Genomic DNA, 22,969 nt, shown 5'->3' on the forward strand with positions numbered 1-22,969 from the left:
CTCGCGACACGCACGCAAATTCAGCCAAGCAGAAGCCGATCGTCTCGCGCCACAAGCACGCTGGCCGTCTTTATTGCAACTAGACGGCTGACTGACGGAGGGCTCAGGGGTCAAAGGGCAAACTCAACAGGGAGTCCACCCAGTCAAGATGTCCCCTCGCCGGGGGCTTCGGAGGCCAAAAGTCAGCTGCTTTGTTGGAGCCCAGCTCAGACACGGCGGCCACGAGGTGCTGTCAGGAACAATCCAGTTTGTCACTTGGCTCATTTTAAAAGAAGAGGAAAATGAAAAATGCCACAAATCGAGACGGCGTATTATTTTCTTTCCTTTATTGTCACTGTCTTCATTTCATGTGTCTGCCTGCTGATGGCTCTCTGCTTCCCTCTTGCAGCCGTGTTGACACCTTCATCTGAAGAGCACACACACACCTCATAAGTGTTAAACAAGCTTTTCACGCGTGTCTTACGTTGTGTTGCCTTTTCCTACCTGTCCGCAGGTCCTCGTCCGGCGCGATGCAGATGGAGGCGACGCCGAAGAGCGTGAAGACGACAAAGGCCGTCACGATGAAGGCCAGCTCAAAGCTGGAGAAAGGCACTTCCATGTAGGTATGAAAGAAGCATTCATGGAATTTTTTTCACCTAAAAAGAGCGTCCACAATTGCTCTCTGGTAGTTCCACAATTGGCCACTGTTGTTTACTGGCGCTGTGGCACAGTTAATAATTTCAGGAAAGTCATAAATTTTGCATAAAACCAGCAACGTGAGCTAAGGAAGGTAGTTTAAAAATAAAAAAGACTCACCACAAGAAAAATCTCAACCTCATTGTGTAGAGTTCCCATACACATGAGTAGAAAGAAAAGAAACTTGAATCCCAACATACAGGTCGAGTCCCGGAAGCAAATATGAACACACCCTCCTAGTGCAATGTACACACACACTCCCACACACACACACTCAAGAGCCTCCCGTGGCTATGATGTCATGTCGTCAGGCTCGCAAATGGAGGAGAAAGTTCAATATGGCGAGGTTGTCGTCCTGGTCTTCAGACAATCAACTCGTCATTGTGCAGGTAAACGCACATCCCTTCATTGAAACAAAAAACAACAAAATATATTTACAGCGCACTTATTGTGTTATTCCAAAACTAAATACTATAAAGCAATTTCTGTTTCTTAATTGTACAATTAATTGGGTGTAATTTCACTCTCGACCACTAGATGGTGGCACACGTTTGAAACTAAATTTGAAGAAAGAATGAAAAGAAGTATTTTTAGTTGACTGAAAACAAATTTTAGAGCTTTTTTTTGCAAATTTATAAGATTTTAGAACTCATACAACTAATAACAACCTCATCTTTTTGAGTATCAAGTTTGACACACTTATCTGGACGTTTGACTCAGTTTTGCTCCCATCATTTACGTTCATATATTCAACAAAGTGAAATTGAACAAAGTCATACTTATAGGACGTCCACGTTCCTCATGGATCATTCCGGCCAGAGTGATGAGGGCAAAAACCAGGAGGGAAAAGACGACGGTCAGCGCCTCCAGCTCACCCAACAAGATGGACATCATGGTCCAACACGGGTAACTATGTTAGCATTAGCACTACTTCCACACACATACACTTATAGGGCAGTGAAGTGCACGCTTGCGCCTCTCAAATTCAAGTCGGATCATGTTAACAATAATTAATTAATGAATGGCTTTTGTGCCTCTTTGTGTGCTTGTTTTAACACTTCTCCTGTATCTACTCATTGAGACATTTTGCAATCCACCTCACTGGCATTTTTTAAAAACTATTTTTCAAATCGCTAATATTGAGTAGAATACTTCTAAAATCTAAAATAATATCTAAAATAATAATTATTTAAAATATTCTTCATAATTATTCATTAGAATATTATTATAATATTATAGAATGATAGTTTCTGTCTTAGAAATGCATTGTTTTTTTGGGTTGTTTCATTTTGCGGGCAATTCATTTTAAGCTAGCAATATTATTACTGGATGCACAATACGCCTCTTTGTCCTCTTGCGGTAAATTGAGGTCATACATCACGCACAGACACACACACACACACACATTGGTTGTTATTTTTAAGTCAGATAAGTGTCTATTTCAAGGAAACAACAAGTGCGTTTGTTGTATGTGTTTTTAGCATCCCCGAGCGCGTCGTGTAATCCCATTAGTTCCGAGATAAGGGCGGGCGGGCGGGCGGGCGGGCGCGCAGGCGGGGGGCGGATTGAGGTTAGTCTAAGCCTTAATCCCCTCGCGGAGCGTATGCTTATTATTACCCCGTATGCATGGCGAAATCCAGCACGCCAACACACACCTCTCTCTCTCGCTTTGTCAGCGGGGGGGAGGGGGGGGGGCGCACGAGGAGAAGGCGGACGGACGGAAGGAAGGAGGGAGCTGCTGAGTAGTTTCCCAGTCGCCATGACAACCTGACACCCAGCCATCTCTACCGCTGTCTTTGTGATCTAATTCCACCATCCGGATCGGGAAGCGCAAGGAGAAGCAGGACCTGCCTGGTCTCCTTCGGCGGGATGGCCGCCCATCGGAGGACGGGGAGGCGCGGGGACGCCATGGGACGAAGGCCAACGTGCGCTTGAGTGTGTGCGTGTTGCCTGGAAACCGCCAGCATGCCTGTACACCAGATTACGGTGGTCCCAGCCAGGGAGAACGGCAAGAGCGCCTCTCGGCCCAAAGACAGGAATGAGGTAAGGTGCCCCGACCCACTTCGCACGGTGTGAGCCACATTTGGTACTTCGAGTAAAATGTACCACTTGGAGGTCAAACCATGTTAGCAAATCTGATGAGAGGTCAGCTGAGCCATCAAAACTGCTCCGATTTGGTTTAAATGGAAAAGGAAAAGTTACTGACAGGCTTTTGCCACTCCCAGCAAGCTTTTATCACTCTTGTGGGCTTTTTATGCTCTTTTTTTTTCTTTTCTGAGTGTGACAAGACACCGTTGGGGTGGGGGCACATCCCAGGGTTACGTCACACACACATACACCCACACACTTAGCCAACGGGTGTGTTTCCCTCGAGAGCGAGAAGGGGAAAGACAGATTTAGAAATGACCTAAGATGACTGATTACGGTATTGTCGCTGAGATTTGTTTTTTTTTGGTAACACTCGGGGCTACTGTCCCTGCACATTTTAGGAGATATTTGTCGAATAATGAGTTTTAGGATGCTTGTAAAGTGGTAACTTGACATATAGTTACATTTCAACCACACTTGAATCAAATTACTCCCATCGCAAATCATCTTTCCCCATTGAAATGAATGTAACCGGCATTAATTGGTTCCAGCCTTGTGAATGATACTATTTGCCAAAAATGAAATTAAATTGACTTTAATTTTCGTGCAACAAAAATCAAATTCAGTTCAAGTTGAGATTTTGCCATATCATGAATATTCCCATCTTGTTATCGGCAAATCGGTATCCATCTAAATATATTCAGTGGTGCTCTCAAGCCGCACCACTTAATCCGTCCACAAGTAGCGTGCACATGTTCAACTCGGCTGTCTTCAGCCTCCATCGCAGCCAGGAGAGAGTCACCACGGGGGCAGGTAGGCCGTAGCTGCATGGCTAGTTGCTCATTTAATCAACAATTGCCGGATCTTCTTGACGCCTGGAAGCAAACAATATGTGGGCGATGTCGCTTGAGCTCCTGAGTCAGGCTCATGAATCAGACAAGGGAACGCCGCGCTTGTTAAAACAACTGTATGAATAGCACCAGGTTGTAAGCATCCATTTTGTTCCAGCGTTTATGTAACGTGTACAACACTGTTAAGGAATGAAATGAAAAGCAGAGGCGTTTTAAATCTAATCAGACGTGCGCCGAGTTTGTTAATTGACCGTCTCATCACAAGTGATGAGGGTGTGCACACTTGTGCAATCTCGTTATTTCTTTGGGTTGAAGGGGGTGTAGACTTTTGAAATTCACTTAATTCCTTTTGTTTATTGTAACATAACAAAATGAAAGAAATGAGTAATTCTGGGGTTTTTTTCCACTCAACTGCAGCAGAACGGAATTTTAAATTCAACAACAATCAGCGTCTTTTAATAACATTTCCAGACTCCTGATGATGATCACACGTGCGCACTTCTACATGTGCGCATAGCCGAAAAGCACAGAGCCGCTAATAGCAAATCAGGCGAGCAGAAAATCCCTTGATCAGCTTAGACGAGGCCTTCTTGTGGATGCCTTCTCTATTTCACTCTATTGTACCAGCCATGTCATCACAATTTGGGGGGGGGGGGGGGGGGGCAGCCCTGCAAATATTTAATCTGTTTGTAACATTACCGTCATATATTCTTTATCCTCTTTAAAATGAATAGTACCGTTATTTTTTGCTGACTACAGCAACTAACTGAGAAGTCATAAAAGGAATTGTTTATTTTTCTTCTTTTATATCAACGTGACTTTTATACAGTACTGCCTCCTGTTGGCCAAAGCCGGAAGGAGCAGTACACTGAATTGGATTGTAGCATTAAATCATGATTCACAAATTGGAAACATTGGAGGTCATGCGGGTTGACCATGTGCCGTTTTCACCCAAAAAAAAAAAATTCCGCCGTAATGATTTCTTGTCTTTTCGTCTTTCCGCTTCAGGGCTCCCAGGCCAAGACCCCTGGTCGCTCAGGCAGTCGATCCAGCAACATCTCCAAGGTAACCACACTGACCTCCCGGAGTGTTTGGGTAAACCCAAAACAACATTTAATTGCATCAAATGTATTTCAAAGTGAGCGCATTGGTTCTCGTGATCTCTTCCAGGCGAGCAACTCGACAGCGGGACAAACCAGCAAGACGTCCGTCACTCCGTCTTCTCAGGATATTTGCAGGTAGATTGTTTACCGTTGCTAGCATTAGCCCATCCTGCGAGAGTGTGTCTAGAAGAGCATTTCATGTCCGTATAAAAGATAGTCTTGAATTTTGACAACCTCTCATGCGTCCACCCATTGTGCTCATTTCACCGCCACCGTTTTCATCATGTCATTTTAATTGTTTTTGTAAAATTACAAAATAATTTAAATCAAAGAAATAATTCCGTTTTTCTGTATTATAAAATTCTGTGGATTTTCATATATTTTGCATGAAATTTTTAATTTGTCACCTCATTGTCATTTCATCTCAGCATCCATTTTGTGTGTGTGTGTCACATGTTCAGTGTTGTCCACTTGAGCCGTGTTGAGGAGGATGTGTCCGAATTGCCCACCCCCATTGACAACAAGACCTCGCGACGAGCTCCCATGACGGTTCCTAGCGCCGCCCGGGGCCCCTCAGCCCCGGCCCCGAAGAAGCAGGTGAAGCGCCGCCATCGCCGGAAGAGGAACAGCTTCGACCCATTGGAGGCCAAAAACCCGCACCGCCACGAAACCCGGACGGAGGACCCCTCACGGGTTCCCCCGACACGCTTCCGCTGCCTGGACTCCACCTCGGAGGACGAGAAGCCGGTGAGCCGCAGCTGGACTAAGGAGAAATCCAGACGGGCTCGACACCGCAGCCAGAGCAAGAGCGGCGAGGACGTGACGGAGGTGATGGAGTTGCAATCGCTGGGCTCCGACGAGATGAAGGACGACCGACCCCTGGTGGTGGACGACGGCGTGAAAAATCGACGCGGCCTCAGTAGCAGCGGGAACAGCTCGCTGAGGGAAAGCTTGCCCAGTATGGACAAGGAGCCAAGTGCGCCCAACAGCTCGTCGGAAGACGACGATGAGCTGATCACTAAAAAGTATCAGGAGAAGGGGGCGGGGCTCGGGGACATGTCAGCGCCCACTCCTCAGAAACGCTGCGGCGCCAACGGCGCCCCGCCTCACGTCTGCTCTGATGACTCCGAGTTGGAGGTGTGCAGGTCAGTCAGGGCGTGCGGCCACAAGTGTCAAAGAAGGTCCACAATAATGGACGTGTTGAAGAACTTTGTGTGTGGTTCCAAATCCACTCGAGTCTGGCAAATGGATGCATCCGGAACATTCAGACACTTCCTCACCGCTGGTGCATTTTTGTGCGCAGGATCTGCCATTGCGAGGGCGACGAGGAGTGCCCGCTCATCATGCCCTGCCACTGCACGGGCAGCCTCAGCTTCGTGCACCAAGCGTGTCTCTACCAGTGGATCAAGTCGTCGGACACCCGCTGCTGCGAGCTCTGCAAGTTTGATTTCATCATGGAGACCAAACTCAAACCTCTGCGCAAGGTACTCACCCACGGCCGTGAAGTGAATTTCAGCAGCTAATATTTTTCACCTCATTTGTTTCGCCAGTGGGAGAAGTTACACATGACCAAGAGTGAGAGAAGGAAGATCTACTGCTCCGTGATGTTCCACCTCATAGCCATAGTCTGCATGCTGTGGTCCGTCTACATCCTGATCAAGAGAACCACAGAGGAGATCAAACTGGGCAAGAACGGTAAGTGCCATCAGATATATATAAAAATAAAAAAATAAAAGAATAATAAATCCAATCCCCTCCCCGGACAGTAAACCTACAAAAACCAGAGAATAAAGTCCAAATCTTACAAGAGTTGATGTTATTTTACACAAAAAAAAGAAGCCATTTTCTGCCTTGTAATATGACAACTTTATTCTCAGAATGTCGTTATTCCTTAAAAAATGCAGAGAAAGAGAAATCCCATAGAAATGAATTTATATCCAAATATTTGAGGAAGAATAGTAGAAAGTGATGTGATTTGGTCATGTGATCGTCAATGCTATCAAATATTGGCTACTACACGATATGTATCACGGCCACTTTCCAGCGCAAATGAGTACAGCTTTATTAAGCCAATTAATCAATAACGTACCTTGGAACCGACGTGACACGAGATGGAACCGAAACACGACTTTTATACTTTGGCTTGAGCTTGACAGCTTATACATTTTCAGTTAATAATGGAGCATAACCACATAGCCTTTATTATTTCAACTTAAAGACTTTGTTCTAGAAACATTAAACATTTATGTGGAGCTGCAATTGTGTGTTCAATTACTGCTCATTTTTATTATATAATTAAAATTCATAATAAAATTAAATAATAAAAATCTGATTTTTTTATTATTTTATTATTTATTATGATTTTTCTTTAGAGTGGTAAAGTTTGAGAACTATTGCTCGTCTGGATAATCTTTTGAGAGGCCACAAGGTTTAAACCAATCAGGATCCAGGAGGCGTGGCCATGATACATGCTTATAAAAGTAGCGCTCAGTCAGTAGAAGTCAACCAGCAAGCCAGAGAGAGAGAGAAAGATAAATTAACACTGTTGGTTGCAGAGGAATTTTGGCGGATTTCTCTCCTGAAGTACTATACCCCCCAGGGTAAGCACGGCTCTGCATCTCAACCTGTGAGCGATGTTGGCGCCCCCTGCGGGCCGAATAACCCCATTAAAGCCGTGTCCCCCTCCCTTCTCCCCAGGTGTGCTGGAGTGGCCCTTCTGGACCAAACTGATCGTGGTGGCCATCGGTTTCACGGGGGGCCTCATCTTCATGTACATCCAGTGCAAGGTCTACCTGCAGCTGTGGCGCCGCCTCAAGGCCTTCAACCGCATCATCACTGTGCAAAACTGCCCCGATAAAAACCGGCTCGACATCGGGAAGCCGCAGGCGGTCGCCGAGGGGACCGCGGTGCCGCCGGACTCGGACGCGGCAGGGCATAATCCCGTTTGAAGGTGGCGACAGTATGCAGTCAAGCCGGACTGGTTCATCTTGTTTTCATGATTTTATCTTCAGCAATTCACTTTTGTGTCTATCAAGGTGAATACAAGAAAGCAGGCAGTGGATGGTGACCACGAAGAGTGATGATGAGGTCTGGACTCCAGAAATGGACTGTATGTCGTATTTTTTTACGTTCCCTTTATGCACTTTGTCAAACTGCACTAAAGCCCCTTGGTACATTCCATTTGAGCTAACGGGTGGGCAAAGTACAGCCCGCAGGTTACATGCAGCTTAAAAATTTTTAAATAATTATTTTGTTGAAATGAACTAACATAGTTGACATCCACATTCAAAGTCTTTTTACATCATCAACAAAAGGCCTGTTTTATCAATCCAAAAATGAATTAAGGGCCTGGAGTGACTACGATGCAACCCGCCATGAGAATTATTTTCCTTTTGCTGATTGGCTGAGAGAAGTCACATGGTATGGTTTCACTTTTGGAAGTGAATCACTAGAATAAAGGACATTTTCTACAATATTGAAATTTATTAACACACCCATGTAATTACTTGAAATCAAATTTGGTTCGGTGAGTTATTTGTATATTTTTTGCCACTTTTGCGATTGAGCAAACATGATCATTTGTGGGAGGTGTGACGTTTTAAAGACGTTTTCATTATGGCGCTACGTTTAGAAATGACATGTTAGTCACTTTGTTTACGTTTCTACCAGAGACGCCACAAAAAGTTGGGAAACCCTTCCCGACACCACTTTTTCATTTGCTAAAAAGACACATTTAGCTTGTTTGTGCAATAAACCCAATGTAGAAAACGTGTAGAGTTGTTTGTGGTTAAAAAAAAAAGTCTTTGGGAAGTCTCATGCAAGACAACAAAATAAATCTTAGTCGGAGTTAGACATCAGAATGTTTTCGTCCAACTCTTCATCACTATCTTCATCATTATCGCCCAACTCTTCTTCTTTGTTGTCCTTTTGTTCCTCTTTGTCATTCTTCTGGTCTTTTTTGTCCTTGACTTCCACACCAGTGTTGGAAACCTTCGTGAATTTAATGTTAGGAAGTTTCTTCAGATCTCCCGTCCATTCCCTGCAGTACAGAAACATTTCTTGACTGCAGAAGATGTCTCAATAAAGAGGTTGTGGATCAACCTCTGCTCACCATCGTATTTTTTTTTTATTATTGATTTATATTTACACTGCCAAGAGTGATTCGCTCACCTGAATGTTTTGAGATTTTTCGTGTTGATGAAGTCTGGGATCTCTGTGAAGACAAAGCACGTTTATATCAATATTTTTTTATTACAAACATGTATGGAGTTAATGTACATTTACAAGTACGGACCGAACCCGGCGCCGTGAAACAGCGCCCGCTCGCGCTCGATGGTTTGCTTGATGAAGTCCTCCCTGGCGCCGTGGAGACGCCCCTTCCGGCCCTTGATGCCGTTGACCAGCTCGATCTGCTCCAGCTCGCCGTCAAATCGTTGCAGGTACCTACAACACACACAAGAATAACAACTCAAGCTTTTTTGTAATGCTGGACAGCAAGGTGTTGTAATATTACACTGCCCCCTGGTGGCCAAGGCACGTATAACATGACTCACAAAATGTTTTAATCTTTGTGCAGAATAAAATAATTTTAAAACGCTGCCCCACCTTTCGATGATGTCACAAGCATCCTTCATAGTGTACGTAGTCTTTTCTGGGTCCAACTGGGTCTGAAACCATAACAGCTTCTCACCTGAGGATGGGAAATATATCCTTAATTAAAAATTCAACACGAAAGGAAATAGTTAAGTAACTTACCAATATTATTCAGACGGGCAGCTTTTTCAACTTTGTGTCTGCAGAAACAAAACAGTACGCCATAATGCAGGAAATATTTGAAAGCAAAACATTCAGATGAAAAGCAGAGAATACGTCGTATGTTGAGACCATCGTAAACCCACCGGTCTTTCTTCCTGAGTCGTATTTCTTCCCGGGCCAAGTAGGCTGCTTTCCGACTGTACGGATGCACAACCTTCTCCGGGGCTTTTCCCTTCTTCTGCGTCTTAGGCTGAAGACAAATTACAATTATATCGTATAAAGGGATGTTACATATATTGAAATGTCTTTTTTCATTAAGATTGTGATCGATTTGTTTCGTTGTTAAAGCAAATAAAAGATGGGTCTCACCATTGCTGTAGGGAACTCGTGGTTAGTTTGTTGACAGATGGACCGGAAGCGGAAATGATAAAGTTCCGCATGGAAAAAGTGTTCGGGTGAAACAAAAGCAGGGAAAACAAGTCCGTAGTTTCTATGGAACTTGAGTTTATCCGGACACCCCCAAAAAACAGAATTAAAAATGTATAAATTTATCAACTAAAAACTCATCTGTTCAGAATTTCCAAGACAAAATATCAATATTATATTTACTTTTTATTTACTTTATTTCACCAATCACAAACTATGTAATTATAAACAGCGTAAATTTGCACAATTTTTTCAAACAAATTATTAGGGATTATATTTGTCATTGCTTTGAAAACAGACTGCATCCAAGTTGCTAAATCCTCCTTGTCATGTTCCTTCTGAGAATTCTGAATCATTTTTTTCATGAAATGCTTGACCCCGACATTAAGACAGATATTACTCAAATCCATTCATTTTACACCGTAATAGGAATAAAGATAATTTACTATTACAACCCTAAAAGTGGGCCCATTTAATCTGACTATATTAATAGTAATTTGAAAATGTATTGATTATATGATCTGCGTTTCAGATGGTACAATTTCTTCCTTTTCTCCACAATTTGCTTGCCATAAGAAGTTATGGAAAATAAAACTAATCCCAGATGATTTAAACCATGAGAATTCTGCCTAGCAACAGGCAGCCAGACTTTTTTGATTGGTTTATAGTGCACATTTAATTCCGCCCTGAGAACTCCGCCTTGGGGCAAGGGGTCAGGGCCTTGAAAAGTATATTTCTCACGCAAAGCATTCAACATGCAGGAACAGGAACAGCCTGGGTGTAAGGAGGCACCCAATTAGTTCATCGAAAAGGTTGACACTGCAGGTTCCCGCTCATGCATACCTGACAGCCTGCAGCAGGAATGCGAGCGTGCGGTGGCGAACTTGCGCCGACAAGCACAAAAAAAAAATTGCGTCACACCCGAGTTACTGGTCTTGGTGGGCGTGGCTTACCTCTGTCTTCTTCTCCTTCCTCTCCCATCCACGTAGGTCAGACTTGTCAGGAAGTTGCGATGCTGTGACACACAACATAAAACAACACGATGGCAACATGTCCGCCCCGAGGCTTTCTTCTACTAGCATGAGAGACCGACACAGGAATACCCCACTGTTCCTGCTCCTGTTGTGGCTCCTCACAAACACCTGGACCAGAACAGGTAAGGATTTTTTTTTTTCCCCTGTGTCAGCAAATTCATACAATTCTAGTCTAAGGCCGACTCCCAGAGGACTCTTTGTCTTGTTTTATCCCTGATCCTGATGACTAATTCTTTCATCCAGTCAGAGCAGGATCACTCTGGAATTGTCTTTATCGTAAAAATGTTACAGTGCGGCGCTTTGTGAAAATTTTTACGATAAAGCAAAGCGATCATGGCGGTAACAAAATCTCCACTTGTGCTTTTGCAACCTTTTTGATTTTTGTGGCAAGTGCTTGACAGGAAGTGGTAAGTTCCTGTATGGTGTGACTAAAAAAAGTACTGCAAGGTATGGATTCCACACCATGTAAATACAACAAGGCCAGTATCGCCAATACCAGAGGTGGTAAAAGTGGTTGGATTTTGATTTTGGCGGATTAATGCAGTTGAGAGGTTCTGGGTTTGAATCCCTGGCTGTACTCTGGGTGGTAAATAAGTTGAAACTCAGGAGAGAATTTGATTTGTTTGTATTTTTGTGGAAAGTAATCATTTTTTGAGACCTATGAATTCTTCCTCTGATTTTTTGTCTTCTTTGTGTTTTTGTTGCTGTTGTAGTGTCAAGCCAAGATGAGGTGATTGAAGAAGAAAGCCAAACAGTGGGAATATTCACAGACCAACAAGTCGTGGAGGACACGAAAACTTTCGGTTAAACAATATAGCATATGTTTTTTTATAGACATGATATCACAATAACACATCTGCCATTTGTGGAAAACAAAATGGATGAGTTTAGTGTTTTAGAACATGTATGCAGTACACAAGCCAGCTGTCATTATAAAACTTTTATGACACATATTGTTGGTCTCATTTTCTCAAATTCTTACCATTCAAGAGAAAAAAAAAGAATTAGCTTTAATAAGTAGAGACATCTGGCAGCAATTTTTTTATTTTTTTTTATCATTTGTAGAGCCGACATTATCCAGCCCCAATGCTACGCCATCATCGGAGCTCTCAACCACCCAGGGCAGTGTCTTGGATCCAGGTAACGCCAGAGATCTTTGTCATGTCAAATTAAAAGTAGAAAAAAATACATTTTGAAGAAGCTTTTTTTTTTTTCAGCCTCTGCACCAGAAGAGCTTGGCTCAGGAGTGGACAGTCGAGGTATGCATACATAGGATTGTAATATTTATAATTTATTTAATTACAAGTCTTAGTAGTAATTGTCGTGATTCTTATTCTGTCAGAAGTGATTACAGATAATGTCAATTTGCTGGACACGACCTTGAGCCCCCGGAAGGCCGAAGGTCTCAGCATCACCATCATCCTCATCCCGGTGGCCCTGGTGGTCTTCATCATCGTCAGCGTCATGTTCGCCCTCTTCCTCAGGCGCAGGTTCAAAATGGAGGCTGCCGTTCATGGTACGAGTCGACTCGTACGAAATGAAAAGTGCGTTTCGGTTCTTATAACTACACACAGTAATTTGAGTTTTGTTTTTTTGTAGAGTCCACAAAGGATGATCCATATCTGGATGGCTCCAGTACAGAGAAAGTACCAATGTACGTACTTTATATACATTTAATGAATTTATTTAAAAATATGTGTTGAAAATACAATTTTGTGTGTCCAGGCCTATGTTTGAAGAAGACGTTCCTTCAGTGCTGGAGCTGGAGATGGAAGAACTGGACCAGTGGATGATCAAAGACGGTACTTTTTAAACAGTTGTAACGTTCCATCAACTGCATATCAGGAAAAAAAGCAAATTTTAAAAATTAGAAACAGCTCCCATTATGTAGAAAAGTTAATTTTAATGATATGACAGCTGTTTCCATTGTGTGACCGATGCGTTACGACACACACAAACACACCCACACGCTCTTACGACACAATCCCGTGTGGCGCAACATGGATGACCTCCTTGGTCCTCAGCTGAGAAGGCCGAGGTCCACTTACTCAACCTCGCTGAGGCTCCACGAGGCCTTTCCCGTATTTACTTTCCGCGGAAATCGAGATGTGCGCACAACAGTTTACACAAGACGGAAAAAAGAATCGCAAAACAAGACTGTCATGGAAAGGTCAAAGGTCACGTGCGAGGATGACAGAAGATAATTAGAATGTCACTCGAGCGGTTTGGCGGTTCCTGCAATCGGGGTTGCTGCAATGACAAAATTAGGCAACAGATGGCAGGCAAAATACACAATCCATGCAAAATGTTTTAGTTGTGATGAAAATATGGACAAATGTTTTTTTTTTGTTTTTTTTTACTGGGAAGTGAGACTTCACTATGTTGATAAGTTCCATTTCCTGGTCTTTTGTCACCATCACATGTTGCCTCTCCCTTTGATTGTTTGGCTGCAGGTTGACGGCGTGGAAAAGCAAGCACAGCACACCCTGAAGTCATATTACATTTCCCCAATTTTTTTTTTTTTCTGTGGGTGTGCTCATGTGAGGCCACGCTCTGGGAAACGCTGAATTTCATCTTGATAATCTTCAACGGACAGCAGCACTGCATTCTATAGGGTCCAAAAAAAAAAATACATCAAAACACACAGTTCATGTGGTAAAAATAGTTTTGATTCTTAGTTGCAGTTTTTGCTTGTGGCACTGATCTCAATGTGAATGCAGTTTTTTTTTAAATGTTCTGTTGTAAATATACGAATGCATCACAGCCAAAGATGTTATTTTCTGTAAGTGCTTTTTGTAAATAGACTAGGTATGAAATGTTTAATTAAATAAAATGATATGAAGATATGGATTTGTCAAAATAATAACAAATTTATTCTCAAATTCTGACATATTGTGATTTTTTTAATAGTAAACACAACTTTATTTTGGGCTAATCTTTTTCTTGCATTTTTTTATGATTCATCTTTATTTTTAGGGTTTTGTAGACTGGAGATAATAAAGTGGTTGCGCTTCAGTTGACTATCTTTGACTTAATCAAATGAAAAATGGATCCCCACGCTTTACGCTTAACACGAGTTTTTGATGCTAATCAACTAGCGCTCGCGTGCTAATCTCAGACAAGAAACGTTAGCTTTGTCCTCCAGGCGGCTTGCTGCTTCTATAATCAGGAACATTTTAATCCATTTGAATTCCGTCCAGAGGTTTCCATGACAACATCTTCTACAGAACTTGCAAATCATGTCAAATATATTTAGAGATGAAAGTTGTTCTCACTAATTGATTCTACGTGATCTGGTGGCAAATTATTTGACAGGAAATAGCACAGACAAGTAGATTGTGAGCGAGTGAGTCATGGAGAACGTTTCATCATCATTATGGGGCAACATTTGCAGTTCCTGGGAATATTTTGCTTTTGGCACTGGTGCGTTTTTCAACATCCTTTAGACCGGACGCCAGCATGGGTTGCCCACTGCTCAAAATCACACGCTCGGCCCTCGGCGATATCTCCCACTTTCAGACGCTCCCTGGAGGATTCCCACACCAGGCATGCAAATGAGCAGCAGGCTCCAAATTGGCTTAGTCCTAGCAGCAGCTTCATTTCTACAATTAAAAATAGAGAGAAAAAAATAGGAATTAATATGTAAAATATTCTTTCAACAAGAAAATTATATTTTTATTTCAGTAGGAAAAAAAAGGATTTCAATAGAACAACAATAAAATAAATAATTTTAATTGTTAAAATGGATGGATGAAAAAAGGAACAACTTGGAAAAGTAATTTTAGTAAAAGATGCAGTTTAGAAGAAAACAAATCCGGATATTACCTACGTCATTTCCTAGCGCCTGCTTGGAAACAAATCCTGACGTCATAATAACGCGACGCCTATTAGTCAAGCGAGAAAAGCTAGCGGTGGCGGCTAGCGGCAGTCAAAGCCCAATTGCTCCCGTTTGACAAGCAGTTTGCTCCCGTTAAGACGCGCCCCCCTCCGTCACAAACACAGGCCGTGACGGACTTGGTGCGAGCGGCAAATACCCCCGACCGCTTTAAGCGAAGCGGCTAACACAAGCGGCGTTTTTTCACGAGCACCCCCCGCGCGGACGGATGCTAAGTTAGCCGGTGCCGCTAACGTGGTCGCCCGCGGTACCAGTGCGCTTCACACTGGGAAGAGAAGACACGAAAGGGAGGGCATCATCCCACCGGAGGCTCTGGCCGGCGTTTGCTCCTCGTAGCCCATGAGGATATCTCGCTTGGGATACGCCGCCACAAGGAGCTACAGGAGAGGCCCTTCGTCCCTGGCCGTCCTTGCGCTTGTGAGGTAAACACACTCGGGCATTTTCCATCCACGCGACCCGGGGTGCGAGGCACCACTTCGTGGGCCTAGCATCCTTTAGCATTAGCTTCTTAGCAACGTGCTAACTCTAGCCCGCATATCGTGCTTATTCTCCTTAAAAGATTCAGCCATTATTTACATTTCTCTCCCCGAAGCGCCACTACCGGTATGGTGTCCTGTGTGTTTACACGATCGGAGTGGCTTTTTAAAAAAATGCCAGCAATAAAGTCGAGTTCACTCCCTACTTTCTCAAACTCGGCAACTAACTTTGTTCAAAGTTCTATTGAAGAACCTGAACCTCGTTTGTGTTGTTGCGCCACACGTCTAAATGTTCAGTGTGATTCAAAGTGAAACTTTTTCCACCTTGATCGTGTCAAGTTTGAACTTGTAGCATATCTGCATAATAATCAACAAGCCTGCCGAACCTTTATAAAGTCACAGTTGAGTAATGGAATGAACTCTCAATGCTGTGAAGCAAAGTTCTGGTCGAGCATCAACAGGACGGGGAGGCTTCTATGACATTCAACTAAAATGACAAGTTTAGAACATTTATTGAAGGTCCAGCAGAACTTTGGGTCTTCAGTACTTATTGAAATCTAGTTGCTCCGCATCGACAGTAAGCATTACCAATTTTTTTTTTTTTGATACGATAAATACACAATGGGCTGTCATTCGTCTTATCGCTTTTTTACCTTCAAAGCGACAGCATCAGGGAGCAACTTGGGGTTTCGGTATCTTGCTCAAGGACACTTCAACTTGGTCACAATGGCTGGTATTCAACCCCCCCCCCCCCCCCAAAATAACAGTGGATTGGCGTTTATTGTTGTAACATTGCACCCCCCTGGAGACAAGCGGCTTACGTGCGTGGGAGTCACCTGTCGTGCCGTAAATCTGTATTTCAAGTGTGTCATCTGGTGTTGTCTGTTAAATGCGCTTTTCATTTTCTTCTCAGGCTGTTTGTTTTCAAACACGTCCGTTTAGTTGACTCGTTTTGCTAGCTTGTAGATTTAATGTTACGCGGCAGTTGACGCTTGAAGTTAATTTGTAAGTCATCTTCAAGGTTGATTTATTTTTCCCTGATAATGCCATTCAAATTCCCCAACCTTCCAGGCCTCCCCTTATTACCTTGATTTTATTGGCGTCATGAGTTGGTCAGAAGACGCACACACGCACGTTTGTCCTTTTGAAGAGCGGCAGTCATCAGAACATAATCTATTTATTTCATTTAAATCCAAGAGAGAAGAATTGCTTCGTTTCCTCCCCTGTTCCGCCTGTCGGGATCGATAACGCACTGAAAGATTGCAAATGGAGAGCAAAGATGCTTCGAAAACAGATGTTTGTCCGTTCTTCTCCCCCAACTCATAATCACATGAGCTTTTTGTTTTTTTTATCATTTATGACACGTTATAACTCCACCATCGTCCCAGTCCTGACCCGTCGCCGTCCTAAAAAGAATCGGCAAACGAGATCAAAACAACCCCTCGGACCTCCTCGGCCGATTTGAAAGAAATCAAAGAAGAATGCAAAGAATGAGAGTCTCTCAGGTGGCGACGCATTCCTCAGATGTTTCAGTAGTTGGAATCCCTCGGCTTATCGCTTCTGTGTTTGTTTAAGATTACACGCTCGTTTTGCGGGAGCGCGCCGATAAGCCGGAGCGATCCGCGAATAACATCGCGTCGGGAGGAAGGGGCGCGAGTTCGAAACGGCGAGAAGAACGTGGTGTGTGGGCAGCGTGAGATTAAGGAAATTAAAGGGCTTCTCCGCCGTTTCCTGCGAGAGATAAACACACACCCACGGCGTCAGCGTGACTCCCGTTCAGCGTCATCCAGCGTGATTGGCTGCTATTGTTTCACGATGAGCTCATCATATCCTGTTTAGTTCTCGAGATGATCACCTGTCGATGGCGGAATTAAGGTTGAACGCCGTTTGGAGTGCAATGCCCTTCAAGCGACAATTTGAATTTGATTCATCACACCATTTGCTCCATTAAGAAACCAAGTTGAAAGGCAGATTTGAATTCTTCTCTTTTAATTCTTCTATTTTTAGAACAGACCCCAAGGCTGCTCATCCTCGGGGCTAACTCGTACCCGCTAGCTCATTATTTGACATCGCTACAAAGCGTTTTTTTTTTTTGCCCCTTCTCACATATGTGCGAAACTGCTCACCCCTCCCCTCTCTGCTCTGTCCAATGTCACCTGTCTTCATCCAAAATCTTTAGCAATAAGCTCGAGATTAATGAAACAGGTTTTTGGGCTCGCCTACCCAGCTCTATTTGTCCCCACGATTGCCCAAATATTAAGTTTATTTCCTCGCTGATGGCGTCAGACTAGACAACCAGAGCTGAACGCTTAACGTCGTCTTCAACGGATTCTTAAACCAGCAGCGGCAGTTTCGAGTTCTGCTCACTTGGAAATGTATGCAGATCAGCTCTGACCCACATTCCGTCTCACTCTGAATTATTTACACTCGATCAAACTTAAGGTAAGACGTACGCTCTTAAATATTGACCACGTATCGGGATGTCTCCATCCATCTTTTGGAACCGGAGGACTGTTGAATTTGTGAAATTGACTCCGTCTGAACGTTTGAGGCACTTTTGGAATGTGCGTAGGACGGACTAGGTCGTCTTTGGATCGGAAGGTTTTCCCCCGGTGGCGACGCAGACAGCTGGGAGATCAGTTAAAGTGCCTTTAAGTCTATTAGGAGGGGATTATCTCTTCGTACGGTCAAAGTGAACTAAGCGCTGCGGGAGAACAAGCCCTTCACTTTTTTTTCGCCAAGCCATTATGTCTTCGTCCGCCTCGGAACGGCCTCCGGATCTAAGAAGTCCTTCATGATTGATCGGCTTCCAGGATCCCTTTTGACACCAGACATTGGTTTTGCAGTGGGGTGGAGAAGAAGAAAAAAAAGCTGAACATTTCTTTTTTTGATGGCTCTCCTGCTCCACCTGCCATCCAGCGTTGAGATTTCAAGGTCAGGAAATGATCGTGCTGTGCCTCTGCCAGCCAGTTTGGCTGATGGGAGTTTCCATGGCAGCAGCATGTCGCAGGCAGCTCAGGTCCGCCGCCGCCACCACCACGCTTCCTTCCCCTCCGGGGTAAAAAAAAAAAAAAAGCTCGCCGCCCACAAGACCACCGTGCTAACAGGTTGTCTGCGCGCTTGCACGATCCCAACAGCTTGACGAGCAGCTACATTCCGACCGTTTGTGTCTTGTGTGTCGTTTGTCGATTGCCATTTTCACTGTTGGGTGCAGCACTTCAGACACATGGCAAAATGAATACATGGATTTATCCAAGCTCATTGTACAAAAAGGGAGGTCCTTCATTTTATTGCAAATTCTTGAGATTTCAATTGGCCCCGGCCCCCCTTTCTCTCTTTTGTCTCACACTTATCAAGTGTCGCACCACAGCTGGATTGGCCGGGCGCACATCTGTTCTTTTCCCAGACCTCCAAATCCACAACTCTGAGTCAACAGTTTTTTTTTTTTCCTCTTTCTGTACTGTACCTTTGACTTTTACCTAAATGCTAATTTTGTTAGCTTCCGTACCTTTGACTTTTAGCTAAATGCTAATTATGTTAGCATCCTCTTGGCAACACAACGGTTTTGCCGGTCAGTAAATTGTATCGTGTGCTGTTTACATTTTACCGTGTGGCGGAACGATATGACATTAAAAGAGGATCTTATCTTTCTTTTTTTTTTTTTTTTTACTTATTCCAGGCGGCACCGCAGCGCCGTGACCCTCTGATGACCTCAGGGACAGCGCCGGCGGCGGCACTGACCGGACCTTTGTGCGCAGGAGGCGTCCAGGCGCCCCCCGGGCCGGCATCCGGCGCCGAGACCAGCTCTCGCGGCTTGAGCAAATACAAGCAGATAGAACTGTGAGTAAACACCACACCTTTTTTTTTTCCGTTGCATTTTGAATCGCTCAACCAGGACGAGTCGAGAAAGCGTTTCTGGTATTTTGTAACACGGAGCTTTTGAAGTCTGATGGTGAACCTGGCTAATGTTGTCACTCCTGTTTTTGGAGAACAGGAAGACCTCAACATATAATCTAATAAGTGGACTCAAAAATTCTCACCTAATTATATACACGTGGGAAAAAGCACGTCGCCTTCATTGCATCGCTCGGAAACTCTTATTTTGGTTCCCATTGTCCCCTAAAATATCCGAGCCGCCACAGGGATCTTCTCACGGTGAACAAATGTGACTAACCCATCACACGAGGGGGGTGGGGGTGGGGGGGTGTTTTTAACAAGGCTTTTCTCGCAGGAAGCCATTTTAATGACTTTCCCACCTTTGGCCGGTAGAGTGCAGCCGACCCTGAAGAAGAAGTAGTCCGCATCTGCTTGTTGTCATCACTCGGAATGAGAATAATAGTCTTTTAAAAGACGGGCTGTAAGCATCTGCAAGAGAAAAGACGCTGAGGAGTTGACCCCGTCTATTTCCTGGTATTCTCCTCAAGCCTCATGTCCCGTCCGTCCTCTCTGCTGCAGCGACCGACCACTCTGCTTTTTGGATCGATACGTGCGGGCACTGAGCTGACACGGTGAAAAGCAATATTCATAAATAATGAACTCTCCTTTTCCTGTGTTCGCGAGGAAAAGACCATAACGGTAAATAGGATTCGAGATGAAGCTCAAACTGGACTGTTTGGGTTTCATCTTTAAGCCGCGCTGTTATCATCAAAGCGAACAGGAGGCAGCCTGTGAGCAGCTTTAAGTGTGTGTGTGTATTTATATGTGTGTGTGCAGCTGTCGGTGTCATCGGTTCACTGGCTGTGTGTTGGGCTGTGCAAACCCGAAAAGACGCTTACTTACAATAGGGCAGGATGTTGTAGAAAAAAATAACCTATTTGCATTTTTTTTTTGCTTACAAGTAACAATTTGCGATACCGAGATAAAGTATTGTCAATGATTGACGCAAACGGTGACGTTTGTTCAAAACATGAACACAAGATGGCTGCCCTCCGGCTTAAAAGAATCAAACTGGGTTGACTCCAACTTTAATTAGACTTTTTTGTTACAGTGGCTTTTGTTGCGCATCAGAGTGAGATAAAAAAAAAAAAAAAAGCCTTTCCGCTAATCACGTTAGCGCTTATGAGTTTTCATTGTTTTGAAACTAGGCCCCCCATCCGTATTTAGGTCAAATAGCTTTTGCGGTTATTTTAGAAGCTCTTGCCAGATGTGCATTTGATCAACTTTGCTTTCTGGGTATGTTGAGCGAGTTCTTCGTTTTTAACGGCGTACACACACAACCAGACGATATCAATTGGCCAAACGTCACCTCGCAGTTTGCAAATCATCATCTCCTCGTGGGATGTTTCATTAAATTTTGTTTTGTGACAAATCAATCAATGTAATGCCCGATCTATTAATATCACACTGCTGCCACGCTTCCTTTTGGGCGAGAGAGTCATCCTATCTCTCGTGCCCCCCCGCCCCAACCTTCGACGGCATCTGGTTACTATCTCATCCGGGCTTGGCGAGGGAAGCGCAATTAATAATTTGCTCGGGACTCGGTTTGGGCAAAAAAAAATGGTTCGAACAAAGTTAAAAACGGCTGCTGTTTGGTCAAAGCGGTCATCCGGAGCATTTTGACCGATTACAATCGTAATCTCCCGTGCCCTGTTGGCATCAGCTTCCTAACTACTTTACCCCTGGATGCCCCCCCCCACACACACACACAAGCGCACCATCGCATGCAAAGTGGCTTTGCATTTCTCGTTTGATTCCGCCAGACCGCCCCGCTCGCCCGCCCGCCCGCCCGCCCTCCCGATTAATGGAAGCGTCGGGAGCTCAAATGTCATTCGGAGGAAAGCACCCTCATCGGCAACTTGGAGGAGCTCAGTCTGAGCGTAGCGGCTTGTGGTGGTGGGGGGGGGGAGGAGTGCGCGAGTACACAGTGTCGAACAAGGATCGAGCATCCTCAGTGCGCGGCGGCCTGAGTCGGGAGGAGTCGATTGGCAAGGGCGAGAAACTCCTTGTCATGTTCGTCCGCGGCCCGAAGATAACCCCATCCGTGACACGGAGTACCCGAGGAAGCGGCGCCACGCGGAATACAAAGCAAAATAGAAGCCGGAAGTGAGGGCAACTTGAAGAGATTACACAAACAGGAAGAGAGAGGGGGGGGGTTGTTCCTTGAGTTTATTTATTGATTCATTTAGCGCCACTAATGAGCAAGTGGATGTGCGGCTGTGGCTGCAGCAGCATCATCTCCTCTCTGATGAAGAGGCTGGGCCGCACCGTGTGCTGCTCGGACCTCCTGTCCTGCAGCAACACTTCGGAGCAGCTGCAGCGGTTCGCCACCACCGGCAACCGGCCCAAATCGAAGGTACCGCCGCTCACGTTTGCGTCTCGCGGTACCAAAATTCAGACGGCGAAAGCGAACCGACGCCGAGGTCAAACTTCAAAACATTATAAAAATAAAATTCGTTGAGAAAAATGGAAATGTGGAAGAATAATGAGCACGGTGGCCTCGCGTATTTGTTCGGGCGCTTTGAAACACTTGAACTCGAACAAGTGTTGCATCAGAGAGCAGCACGCTAATTGATTCTTTAATGGAAACGGCAGCCTTGACAACAGCGTGCTCCAAATCAGTCGTTTCAAATGGATTGCTCGAGTCTGGCTGCAGTGATTGGCGCTCCTCCTCCTCAAGTGGACAAACAAATTCTCCCCCCCCCCTCCTAAAAGGAACAAGGAACAGGCAAAACAAGATTGCACACGTTCTCCAATTTCCTTTCTCTGTCCAACGAGTTGAGAGGCAGCGAAATGCTGATTTTCATTCGGGGTGAATGAAGGCCACTTTCACAATCCAGGTTATGAAGTCGCAGAGGTTCCAAGACAATTTTTGCTCACACAATTAACAATAGAATCGCTCAAAGTGAATTTTTTTTCTTTTCTTCACAATTTCAAAGCATTCCCGAGCGTGGAAACAAAACAATTCCTCGCACAATGATTTGAGTTCAAACTAAAGTCGGCTACTTATATCCACACGTTTTAAAAAAATCATGGCTTTTCACGCGGCGCTTCCACTTCCTGTGGGACCACGCGAGGGACCGACTCTAAATAGAAAAATCAATTAAGAGCTTCTGCGTGGAATTGGAGAGGCCAAGAAAACAAATACGGATGGACTGGAAGGAGAAGCGCAACTCCGGGAAAACACGTGTTACCGAAAAATAATAGGTTTATAATTAGAAAATATAGTATATAAATATATGATATATAAAATAATACAAAAAATGTATTTAAAAAAGTATTAAATTGACTTGGCAGCCCAATTTAGAATTCTTAATTTGTGAGACTGTCGGTGCCATCGCAGGGGGCCCGGCCCGCCCCGGCCCGCCAACCACGTTTTGAGACCCTCTCCTTTTTGACTTAACCAGTTTGCATTTCAAGTCAAGTGGACGCCGTCAATAGCAGCTAGTAGTACTTGTGCGCATTTATGGAAAGTCAATATCTTGTCTACTCTCACCTGCTGTGCTCCGAAAGACGCACACTTATGCCATTTTCATTTTGTGTGCTTTTCGCACACCTGCAAAGAAGATTCTAAAGTGTTGCCCTCTTCAGTGTCTGGTGTTAGGCTAATTGTGCGGAAAGCGCTAATGGTTGGTAGACCGTCTCTAAAAGCCTCGAGATTGACTGTCGGCCTTAATCGCTTCCAGGTCCTTGATCAAACTCTACAGAAGTCGTCGTGGTCGGCGGGGCA

The 22,969-nt window shown here is 44.4% G+C and overlaps 4 protein-coding genes and 2 long non-coding RNA genes across 11 annotated transcripts in view; 3 read left to right on the top strand and 3 right to left on the bottom strand.

Annotated features, from left to right (window-relative positions):
• Positions 1–309: 309 nt before the first annotated feature.
• On the bottom strand, positions 310–932 carry LOC125968419 (uncharacterized). Its single transcript, XR_011086835.1, has 4 exons — positions 796–932; positions 636–699; positions 484–578; positions 310–406 (listed from the first exon to the last, which is right to left on the bottom strand). It is a non-coding gene; the product is annotated as an uncharacterized lncRNA (long non-coding RNA).
• Positions 933–2,356: 1,424 nt separating this feature from the next.
• marchf1 (membrane-associated ring finger (C3HC4) 1) lies at positions 2,357–8,489 on the top strand. 3 transcript variants are annotated; one of them, XM_049720243.2, is made up of 9 exons: positions 2,357–2,718; positions 4,623–4,679; positions 4,785–4,852; positions 5,179–5,862; positions 6,021–6,201; positions 6,268–6,412; positions 7,273–7,317; positions 7,415–7,667; positions 7,753–8,489. In XM_049720243.2, the coding sequence occupies exons 1-8, from the start codon at positions 2,641–2,643 to the stop codon at positions 7,663–7,665; spliced, it is 1,509 nt and encodes a 502-aa protein (XP_049576200.1). In that variant the 5' UTR covers positions 2,357–2,640; the 3' UTR covers positions 7,666–7,667; positions 7,753–8,489. The 3 variants fall into 3 exon arrangements, with proteins under 3 accessions (XP_049576200.1, XP_049576199.1, XP_049576201.1); XM_049720242.2 differs by having other exon boundaries at positions 7,415–8,489; XM_049720244.2 differs by lacking the exon at positions 7,273–7,317 and having other exon boundaries at positions 2,359–2,718; positions 7,415–8,489.
• tma16 (translation machinery associated 16 homolog) overlaps positions 8,181–22,969 on the bottom strand; it is a 240,789-nt gene continuing 226,000 nt past the window's right edge. The window contains exons 1-7 of one of the 2 annotated variants that reach the window (XM_049720247.2): positions 9,842–9,979; positions 9,616–9,722; positions 9,473–9,510; positions 9,323–9,407; positions 9,012–9,160; positions 8,888–8,930; positions 8,181–8,756 (exon numbers count right to left, since the gene is read on the bottom strand). In XM_049720247.2, the coding sequence (XP_049576204.1) occupies positions 8,555–8,756; positions 8,888–8,930; positions 9,012–9,160; positions 9,323–9,407; positions 9,473–9,510; positions 9,616–9,722; positions 9,842–9,844 (627 nt within the window). In that variant the 5' untranslated portion in view covers positions 9,845–9,979 and the 3' untranslated portion in view covers positions 8,181–8,554. Of the gene's footprint in view, positions 8,757–8,887; positions 8,931–9,011; positions 9,161–9,322; positions 9,408–9,472; positions 9,511–9,615; positions 9,723–9,841; positions 9,980–22,969 lie in introns of those variants that run through there. The other variant, XM_049720249.1, reaches the window with a different exon arrangement.
• On the top strand, positions 10,869–13,952 carry tmem154 (transmembrane protein 154). 2 transcript variants are annotated; one of them, XM_049720251.2, is made up of 8 exons: positions 10,869–11,054; positions 11,646–11,735; positions 11,998–12,072; positions 12,150–12,191; positions 12,275–12,448; positions 12,532–12,586; positions 12,658–12,734; positions 13,386–13,952. In XM_049720251.2, exons 1-8 carry the CDS (start codon positions 10,949–10,951, stop codon positions 13,388–13,390), a joined length of 624 nt encoding a protein of 207 aa, XP_049576208.1. In that variant the 5' UTR covers positions 10,869–10,948; the 3' UTR covers positions 13,391–13,952. The 2 variants fall into 2 exon arrangements, with proteins under 2 accessions (XP_049576208.1, XP_049576209.1); XM_049720252.2 differs by having other exon boundaries at positions 12,278–12,448.
• On the bottom strand, positions 13,391–14,906 carry LOC125968817 (uncharacterized). Its single transcript, XR_007481375.2, has 2 exons — positions 14,762–14,906; positions 13,391–14,534 (listed from the first exon to the last, which is right to left on the bottom strand). It is a non-coding gene; the product is annotated as an uncharacterized lncRNA (long non-coding RNA).
• Positions 14,846–22,969, top strand: part of fbxw7 (F-box and WD repeat domain containing 7) — a 36,391-nt gene continuing 28,267 nt past the window's right edge. Inside the window, exons 1-2 of one of the 2 annotated variants that reach the window (XM_049720233.2) lie at positions 14,846–15,249; positions 18,983–19,143. Coding sequence is in view for 1 of the 2 variants with exons in the window: in XM_049720237.2 (XP_049576194.1) it covers positions 21,437–21,595 (159 nt within the window). In the remaining variant the exon portion in view is untranslated. Of the gene's footprint in view, positions 15,250–18,982; positions 19,144–21,421; positions 21,596–22,969 lie in introns of those variants that run through there. The other variant, XM_049720237.2, reaches the window with a different exon arrangement.

This window comes from Syngnathus scovelli, chromosome 5 (assembly GCF_024217435.2).
Source record: "Syngnathus scovelli strain Florida chromosome 5, RoL_Ssco_1.2, whole genome shotgun sequence".
Lineage (NCBI taxonomy): Eukaryota > Metazoa > Chordata > Actinopteri > Syngnathiformes > Syngnathidae > Syngnathus > Syngnathus scovelli.

Bases quoted from the DNA above. Each gene is read 5' to 3' on its own strand.
- tmem154 (XM_049720251.2), top strand. From the start codon at position 10,949: ATGTCCGCCCCGAGGCTTTCTTCTACTAGCATGAGAGACCGACACAGG. The intron at 11,055-11,645 runs GTAAGGATTTTT...TTGCTGTTGTAG, and splicing joins AAACACCTGGACCAGAACAG to TGTCAAGCCAAGATGAGGTG. The intron at 12,449-12,531 runs GTACGAGTCGAC...GTTTTTTTGTAG, and splicing joins AATGGAGGCTGCCGTTCATG to AGTCCACAAAGGATGATCCA.
- marchf1 (XM_049720242.2), top strand. From the start codon at position 2,641: ATGCCTGTACACCAGATTACGGTGGTCCCAGCCAGGGAGAACGGCAAG. The intron at 6,202-6,267 runs GTACTCACCCAC...TTGTTTCGCCAG, and splicing joins AACTCAAACCTCTGCGCAAG to TGGGAGAAGTTACACATGAC. The intron at 6,413-7,272 runs GTAAGTGCCATC...TGTTGGTTGCAG, and splicing joins GATCAAACTGGGCAAGAACG to AGGAATTTTGGCGGATTTCT.